The 9547-nt window shown below is 34.1% G+C and overlaps 1 protein-coding gene across 2 annotated transcripts; it reads left to right on the top strand.

The window, feature by feature from the left end:
* The first annotated feature begins 3518 nt into the window (after positions 1-3518).
* Positions 3519-7294, top strand: LOC107863347 (calcium-dependent protein kinase 26). 2 transcript variants are annotated; one of them, XM_016709233.2, is made up of 5 exons: positions 3519-3777; positions 4271-5160; positions 5254-5550; positions 6183-6572; positions 6684-7294. In XM_016709233.2, exons 2-5 carry the CDS (start codon positions 4572-4574, stop codon positions 6941-6943), a joined length of 1536 nt encoding a protein of 511 aa, XP_016564719.2. In that variant the 5' UTR covers positions 3519-3777; positions 4271-4571; the 3' UTR covers positions 6944-7294. The 2 variants fall into 2 exon arrangements, with proteins under 2 accessions (XP_016564719.2, XP_047264559.1); XM_047408603.1 differs by having other exon boundaries at positions 3588-3889.
* Positions 7295-9547: the final 2253 nt, after the last annotated feature.

The raw sequence follows: 9547 nt of genomic DNA, 5'->3' as shown, positions 1-9547 counted from the left end.
AATACCCTACCAAGGGAGAATCAACTAGTTTATCCACACTTATGTGGATAAACTAGTTGATTCTCCCTTGGTAGGGTATTCGGGTAAGAGGGATGTTTGGGTATATGTGAAGTTTGAGCCACCTTGGCAAGATGCTATGATTGATTACACTAATCCTAACCCTGATACCTTGAGGAAATTTTGTTTGCTTGTCCTTCCTATTGCTTTGCAAGGTTCGGATTCGAGGACAAATCCTTTCTAAGAAGGGGAGAATGATACGGGTACGATCATGATCGGGGTTCAATGTATCAAGACTCGAGCTCGGGGGCTGCCCATCCAAGGAACAAGCTTTGAAGTGTAGAGAACAAGTCCCACAAGCTCCAAAACTGTTCACTGTTCATCCGCGTTCACTGTTCATCCGCCTTTTGCAAGGGATTTTTAGTCATTTGTAATAAGTTAACCTAGGTATAAATAGAACCTCATTAGGTTATTTTTGAGAGATTTTTGGAGAATATATTTTGTAGCCTCTTTGAGAGTTTTTAGCAAGGTGGAGTCCTTAGACAAGGTGGAATTCTTGTGTTGATCATTTACTTAGAAACGGAGATTGCTTGGGAATTCCGGTTCCCTTGAGGTCGTGTAAGAGATAGGTTTAGGTTGTGTGTGATATTAAAGGTCCAAAAGTGGAATAAGCTTTTGGGTTGTTAATATTATATCATCCCTTTGTCTATCTATCTATCGTTAATTTTTTGTAATTGTTTGTCTATATCTATGTAATCCGTTTGTGTTCTTATCTTGTAACCGTGTGTTGTTTTTATTGCATTTTTTTCATCAAGTGTTGTTGCTGTTTTAGTGTGTTTTACTCTTGATATCACTCCCTTCTTGTTTTTCTTACGAATTCGAGAGAGGTCATCAAAAGGGTCCATAGTTCTTGAACTAGTAGACTGATTTTGGTGTTTGTGTCGTTGTGTTCTTGGGGAGTTTGGTATCAAGATGCCTCTTTCAGGGAATATGTTACTCTTTAAATAGGCGAAATTTAGGGTAAAGTAGCTTCCCAGAACTCTAACAGAATTTCGATTCTTCTTGAAGAGTCCCACAAATTTTAGGTGTCTACAACTGCCCCCTACTTCAAGGCTTGTCGAAGTGTAGATTTGATTACGAGTCTTGAAGTACCAATAGAGCTTCCATCTTTATGCGGCAGCTACAGATTTGCAGATTTGATTTATGAGAGAAGAGATGAAGGGCAGATTTGGTCCCACTAGGCGTGCCAATTTGTTTCCAACATAATTTAATTCATGGAAAATAAACTTCAACCACAAATAAAAATATGAAGAAACAACAATTTTATTGATAAACGATGTGGGTACAAATTTATTCCTTCCTTGATTCTTCTCTCAATTTTTTCCATAATTCGAGGGCCATTAGTGGCGTATTTCTGGAACATAGTATTAATTCGAGGGTCATTAGTGACGTATTTTTCAAACTACGAATACCCATTAGCTTATGGGATATTTAAGATGGCTCTTTCAGGGAATATGTTACCCTTTAAATAGGCGGGATTTAAGGTATAGTAGCCTCCCAGAACTCTAACAGAATTTGAATTCTTCTTGAAGAGTCCCACAAATTTTAGGTGTCTACAAATGCCCCCTACTTCAAGGCTTGTCGAAGTGTAGATTTGATGACGAGTCTTGAAGTACCAAGAGAGCTTCCATCTTTATGCAGCGGCTACAGATTTGCAGATTTAAAATATGAGAGAAGAGATGAAGGGCAGATTTGGTCCCACTGGGCATGCCAATTTGTTTGCAACATAATTTAAATTCGTGGAAAATAAATTTTAACCACAAACAAAAATATGAAGAAACAAAAATTTTTTATTAATAAACGATTGTGGTTACAAATCTTTTCCTCTCTTGATTTTCTCCGTAATTCGAGGGTCGTTAGTGGCTTATTCTCAAACATAGGATGATCTTTTTATAAATATCCCATGATTTTGTGGGATATTGGAAATCCCGATCTTTTTACGAATACCCATCAGCTTATGGGATATTCAAGATGCCTCTTTCAAGGAATATGTTACCCTTTAAATAGGTGGAATTTAGGGTAAAGTAGCCTCCCAGAACTCTAACAGAATTTAAATTCTTCTTGAAGAGTCCTACAAATTTTAGATTTCTACAAATGCCCCCTACTTCATGACTTGTTGAAGTGTAGATTTGATGACGAGTCTTGAAGTACCAATAGAGCATCTAACTTTATGCGGCGGCTACAGATTTGCAGATTTGATTTATGAGAGAAGAGATGAAGGATATATTTGGTCCTACTGGGCGTGCCAATTTGTTTCCAACATAATTTAATTCATGGATAATAAACTTCAACCACAAATAAAAATATGAAGAAATAACAGTTTTATTGATAAACTATGTGGGTACAAATCTGTTCCTCCCTTGATTCTTCTCTCGATTTTTTCCGTAATTTGAGGGCCGTTGGTGGCATATTTTTCAAACATAGGATTAATTCAAGGGCCGTTAGTGGCGTATTTCTCGAACTACAAATACCCATCAGCTTATGGGATATTCAAGATGCCTCTTTCAGGGAATATGTTACCCTTTAAATAGGCGGGATTTAGGGTAAAGTAGCCTCCCAGAACTCTAACAGAATTTGGATTCTTCTTGAAGAGTCCCACAAATTTTAGGTGTCTACAAATGCCCCCTACTTCAAGGCTTGTCAAAGTGTAGATTTGATGACGAGTCTTGAAGTACCAAGAGAGCTTCCATCTTTATGCGGCGGCTGCAGATTTGCAGATTTAATTTATGAGAGAAGAGATGAAGGACAGATTTGGTCCTACTGGGCGTGCCAATTTGTTTGCAACATAATTTAAATTCATGGAAAATAAATTTTAACCACAAACAAAAATAGGAAGAAACAAGAATTTTTTATTGATAAACTATTGTGGTTACAAATCTTTTCCTCTCTTGATTCTTCTCTCTTAATTTTCTTCGTAATTCGAGGGTCATTAGTGGCTTATTCTTAAACATAGGATGATCTCTTTATGAATATCCCATGATTTTGTGGGATATTAGAGATCCCGATCTTTTTACGAATACCCATCAGCTTATGGTATATTCAAGATGCCTGTTTCAGGGAACATGTTTCCCTTTAAATAGGTGAGATTTAGGTTAAAGTGGTCTTCTACAACTCTAACAGAATTTGAATTCTTATTGAAAAGTCCACAAATTTTAGGTGTCTACAGTAAGCAATCGTAACACAATATGCAACAAGGTATCATAACAAGAATAATACACCCACCAAGTAATGCCCTACCCTACCGACCCAAACTGGCACTAACCTTCTACCCTAATACGCGTCTCCAAATCTTCTTGGAGAACTTTACAAATAAATGTAAATATTTTAAAAAAATTGATTGTAAGAATTATATAAAATAAATTTAATTAATATTTTTTGATTTAGTAAGGTGAAATAAATAATTATTTTTAATAAAATAATTAATTAATATAAGATAAAAAATATTATATTTATCAAGTAATAGGAGTAAGTTGTAAAAGTGAACAAATAATAAAGGACGGAAGGAGCGGAGCACAACGCAAAGATTCAGCGTACTCAAATAGAAAATATATACGTATGCAAAAAAAATAATGTAGAGGTTGGGTTTGGGTTTAAGCTATAGACGAATTTTGAAGAGACACAGCCCCACTCTCCACAGGTGGTCTCTTCCTCTCCTGTGGGTTGTGGTGGACAAACAAATTCCAATACCAACTCCGACCCACTTCCCTTTTCTCCTCTCTGGTTCGTCATTTTGCCTTACTCCTTTTACTATTTGTATTTTTTCACCTTTGATTTGAATAAAGTTTGGCTTTTCATGTGTTTCTTGAAAATAATGGATCTGGGTGTTTTTGAGGTTAGTTTGAAGGCGCCATCTTTGTTTATGTGTGTTTTTTGCTAATGGGTGTGTGTTAGTTTGTGTTTGTTGGTGAAAGTATGTAGTTTGATTTTGTTGGTTAGTTTGTCATAGTTGTGGAAATGTGTAGTACAGTATCATTTTTTGAAAATACTGAATCTTTTTTGTTTTTGTTTGTTGCTTGTTGTTTTCATTTTAACATAATTATAGTTGTAGGATCTGTCCAAAGATATGCTTAGCTGAATTTTGTTTGGTAGCTTAGCTGAATTTTGTGAGGTTTTTCGGAAAGTTATTGTCTTAATAAAGAATAAGAACAATCATTTCTATTTTCCAGTATGTGAAGTTGAAATTGAGGTTGTGTGCGTTTTCTTGACTTGTCAGATCCAGCTGATTTAGAAGGATGGAAGAGTTTGATCTTCTAATGTGATGAGGATATAATTGAGAAGAATGGACAGATTAGTTGAACGCCTTATGTAGTTGTTGGAAGCTTCTTTTAGTGTATGTTGACCAAATTGATATGGTCTATTCTTATGTGAACCAAAATCAATTACTTTGACTTGGAAATTTGCTTTCCTACTTTTTGGAGAGGGTAACTTTGACAAGATAGTGGTTTCAAGACCGGAGAAACGAAAGTTGACATCTTAATTGGTATTCTCTGGTTATATTGGGGTTCGATTCTCGTATGGCTGTTGCTATTAGCAACAGCAACACTGAAACATCACTTTATACATGTTGTTGCTATAAAGTTGCAAACTTGAGTGAGACTATTTTGGATGCAAATTATAGTGCTAATTTGCATGATCGTTACGTCCTTGGAGAACAACTGGGGTGGGGGCAGTTTGGGATAATCAGGACATGCTCTGATAAGTTCACTGGAGAGGTGTTGGCCTGTAAATCAATTGCTAAAAATAGATTGGTGACTCAGGAGGATGTGCGAAGTGTCAAACTTGAAATTGAAATAATGACCAGGCTTTCTGGCCACCCAAATGTTGTAGATCTCAAGGCGGTTTATGAGGAAGAAGATAATGTACATCTAGTAATGGAGCTTTGTGCTGGAGGAGAACTTTTTCACCAGCTGGAGAGGCATGGTAGATTTTCTGAGGCTGAGGCCAGGGTTCTCTTCCATGACCTAATGGAAGTGGTGATGTATTGTCATCATAAAGGCATTGTACACAGAGATCTTAAGCCAGAGAACATTCTCTTGGCTACAAAGGGTTCTTCTTCTCCGATAAAATTAGCTGATTTTGGTCTGGCAACGTACATCAGGCCAGGTAATTCCTCCCTTTTCCTCTGAAAAAACGAATACACAACATTATTATACCTTTTCTTCATAATTTAATGCATCATCAATTTTCTTGTTCCAGGTCAAAGTTTGCATGGTACTGTTGGCAGCCCATTTTATATAGCTCCTGAGGTCCTCGCAGGAGGTTATAATCAAGCAGCTGATATCTGGAGCACTGGTGTTATTCTTTACATTCTTCTTAGCGGAATACCACCATTTTGGGGGAAGACAAAGTCAAAGATCTTTGATGCTGTCAGGGCAGCTGATTTGCGGTTTCCTTCTGATCGCTGGGAGACAATATCATCTTCGGCGAAAGAGTTGATCAAAGGAATGCTATGTACCGATCCTTCTCAGAGGCTTACAACTCAGCAAATTTTAGGTAGGTTATCGATGCAAGATATAATATCAAACTCATTATACTTGTTACCTAGATAGAACTGATGAATGACATTTGATGCATCAAGAATGCATATTTATTTGTGTTGGACATCAGTAATTGATTTGAAAGGATAGAAAAATCAAGCACATCAGCTTGTGAATATAGAATAAACCTACTAAGAGTTGTAGTTGATAGTGAACTATGAAAACCAAAATATCTAAATTCATTGGAGATGTTACTGCATCAGATCCGTCAATTTCTGAAAGACTTAATATCTTATATTCTTCTCAAAGTTACTCTTATTCCTGTGATTATGAAACTGTACCATATTTGTGACCTCTACATGATATACGTATTTGATAGTTGATACCACACTTTGTTTGTGCTATCAGCCTGCCTCTCCAGATAATAAATCTTCTAAATTCCTCAGTCAATGGATTGAATTTTTCTTACGTAAGCTGGAACTCAACTTTCAAAGATCCAATTGCTATACTGATTTTCTCTGATTGAGATAGATTTTTCGGTTCTTAAAGGTTTTTCCTTTTATCTAATAAGTAGAGAAGCAGTTGAGGATGTATCAGTTGAGCAGCGTAGTTCTTCGTGTTTCCTTATTATGATTTCACACGTAACAGATCATGCTTGGGTACGGGATAGCTTACCACATTTCAATGTACCACGCCTAAAAGTGCATTCAGATGAAGGCTCCTGCTGCTCTTCTCTTATGGCTCGGAATCAGGATATCAGTTTTGGCACATGTTCTGCCGTTTTAATTGATGTCCAATCGCCAAGATTCACGTGCAAGACATCATTTTCTACTTTATTAACCGAACAATCGACAACCTCCTATGGCTCCGCTGTATTCTCTTTCAGTAGTGCTGGTGGATCAAATGGCCATGACTTTGCTTCTCCTGTTCTAACACTGCCGAGTTTTACATTCTTCGGTCCGAATTTAGTTGTTGATCAAGGCAGTTATGAAGTTGATTTATCTGTTAGAGCATCTGATGTAGATTTACTTCATACAGGTAATTTTACAGTTTTCTGTTTTAACTTAATCTTCAAAAGTAAACTGCTATATCCAAATTTTTATGGCCGTCTGGAGTCCTAGGATTACACCCATTTGACTTGTGTCACAGATGCCAGTGTGGGAAAGGTGCTTATGTTGTCAGACTCTCCTGTAAGCTTTGAGCAAGTGGTACGAGATAAGACAGCAGAAGTTAGAAAGAGTGGATCCAATGGATCTAGAACTCTCGGCATCCAGAGCAGGAGGAACCATACAATTGGTCTTGGTGAATTTGAACAGATTGATATTGTGGTGACTGAATCAGTTATCCGGTGGGCATCATGCACGTGTCTTCCTACCGCCACATCACTCAAGTCTTCTCTCGTCTGTTGAAAGTGTAGATGACTTAATGGCTTAACCATTATGTTCACTTAATGAGGTCATGTAACATGTTAGATTCATGAGCTTCTGGTCTAAACCCTCAAGCTCATTCGCCACTCACAAGTTTGATTTTGGTAATGTCGTAATGATGTTTTCTTGAGTTTCATAGCTTTTGCCAATCGTTAATGTGAAGGGGTGTGAGTTAATTGCTTATGAGGCTTTTCCACGTCTAGAATGTTTCAGTCTTGAAATTCAATGAGTTTGCATGGCCATCTGGCATCTGTGTAGCATCTCATTTGCCTTTGATCCGAATGCGGGTGTTTGACCTATATTTTAAATAAATGCATGAGCTTTTTTCTCAAATGCTGTGGCTTATATAAACAACAATTGCCTGCTACTACTGCAACGTCTTCAATAGCGTTTGAGCTCCAAGCATGGCTGCATAGGATGAATGTAATCTTTTAAGGTTTTTAAGTTATATATAAACTGATTGGGTAAAAGTTATACTGTCAATGCAATGTGATCCGTTATTACTCTGGATTGCAGGTTGCTACTATTATTCTTGATACGGAGATCTACATGTTATTGTCGGTCAATTTAACCTAGTTTTATGGGAGCTCTTTTACACACCATCAGCTCAATAACATAATATTCTATTTTAAAGTTTTGACGTGGCTTGTTTTACACTCATTTACTTGAACAATACAATTAACCCTTTCTTGTGATTGCCAAAGAGCTGACTTAAGAATTGTTTTTAGTGTGAATTTTTGCTTTTATTTTACTTTTTTACTTTACTTATATAATAAGAGGCAGTTTAGCAGTTGAAGCACGTAGGAGGTCGACATGTCTGTTTCAGCTGTTTCAACTGTGATTTTATTTTATTATCCCTAATTAATTATTTTAAGTCATTTATGTATTAAAAAATTAAAATTATTTAATAAACAATTTAAAATAGACATTTATAATATGACTGTTTCAGTTGTTTCAATCGTGATTTTACTATATCACTCATAATTAATTATTATAAGTCATTTAAGTATTAAAAAATTAATAGTAATTAAGAAAAAAGATAAAATAATAAATTATTTTTTGATGTTTTTATAAGTCGCTTAAGTATTGAAAAATTAATAATATTTAATAAAAATTATTACTCTATAATTGAAGCGGCAATGTTGAGTAGCTGGGGGTCGTCCTGGCTGCTTTAGAAGCTTGCTTCAGCTATTTCAAACGTAATTTAACTATATCACCCCTAATTAATTATTATAAATTATTTCATTTAAGTATTATAATATTAATAATATTTAATAAAAGGGTAGTTTTCAAAATGACTACTAAGTTCCTCAAAGTTTCACCTGTTATTATTCAGAAAAAAAAAATTAGTTGTTTCAATCGTAATTTTAATGTATCACCTCTAATTAATTATTATAAGTCATTTACGTATTAAAAATTAATAATATTTAATAAAAAAAAAGACACATTTTTGACATGTCTGCTATGGTTGATTTGACGTAATTTTACTATATCACCCCTAATTAATTATTATGAGTCATCTAAATATTAAAATTAATATTAAAAAATTATTATAAAATCATCTAAGTTTTAGAAAATTAATAATATTTAATATTAAATTAACTTGACATCTTATATGAGATCCACTTAATTTTTTTCAAAAACATTTTCTTATATTAATTTTGTTATATCACTTCTAATTAGTTATTATAATTCATTCAATACATGTCTACTTCGCTACTTCAATCACGATTTTATTATATCACCCCTTATTAATTATTATGGTCATCTAAGCATTATGTCATTTAAATTGAATAATTATTTATAAGAGGGAGTTTTATGCTTAAGCAGGCAGCAGATCGGCATGTCTGCTTCAGCTGCTACAACCATGTTTTTACTGTATCACCCTTAATTAATTATTATAAGTTATTTACGTATAAGAAAATTAATAGTATTTAATACAAATAAGTAAAATAAACATTTTTGATATGTCTGTTTCAATTGCTTTAATCGTAATTTTACCATATCACCCCTAATTAATTATTATAAGTCATCTAAGTATTAAAAAATTAATAATATTTAATAAAAAGGATGAAATAGATATAAAATAATAAATTAACTCTTGATGTTTAAAATTAGCTTGACGTCTTATATGAGACTCACTTAGATTATTTTCACAAGTAATTTTTTATAGTTATTATGATATATCACTTTTAATACATGTCGGCTTCGCGGCTCCAATTGTGATTTTACTATATCTTCCCTAATTACTTATTATGGTTATTTAAGCATTAAAGAAAATTATATTATTAGTATCCTATATAAGAAGACACAATAAGTTGCTGAAGTAGGCTGCTCATGTTCGACATGCCTGCCTCAGCTGTTTCAATCGTTATGTTACTATATTACCCCTAAGAAATTATTATAAGTCATTTATGTATTAAAAAATTAATAATATTTAATAAAAAACTAAAATAGATATTTATAACATGACTGTTTCAACTACTTCAATCGTAGTTTTACTAAATTACCCATACTTAATTATTATAAGTCATTTAAGTATTAAAAAATTAATAATATTTAATAAAACAAAGTAAAATAGACATA

The sequence above is a fragment of the Capsicum annuum genome, chromosome 3 (assembly GCF_002878395.1).
Source record: "Capsicum annuum cultivar UCD-10X-F1 chromosome 3, UCD10Xv1.1, whole genome shotgun sequence".
Taxonomy (NCBI): domain Eukaryota; kingdom Viridiplantae; phylum Streptophyta; class Magnoliopsida; order Solanales; family Solanaceae; genus Capsicum; species Capsicum annuum.
The sequence above is the reverse complement of the archived record's forward strand: the minus strand, read 5'-3'. Positions and strand labels throughout refer to the sequence as shown.

What these genes read in the sequence shown, in the direction of transcription:
- LOC107863347 (XM_016709233.2), top strand. Translation starts at nt 4,572, where the DNA reads ATGGCTGTTGCTATTAGCAACAGCAACACTGAAACATCACTTTATACA. An exon ending in GGCAACGTACATCAGGCCAG is followed by an intron (nt 5,161 to 5,253) that starts GTAATTCCTCCC and finishes TTCTTGTTCCAG; the next exon opens with GTCAAAGTTTGCATGGTACT. An exon ending in TACAACTCAGCAAATTTTAG is followed by an intron (nt 5,551 to 6,182) that starts GTAGGTTATCGA and finishes CACACGTAACAG; the next exon opens with ATCATGCTTGGGTACGGGAT.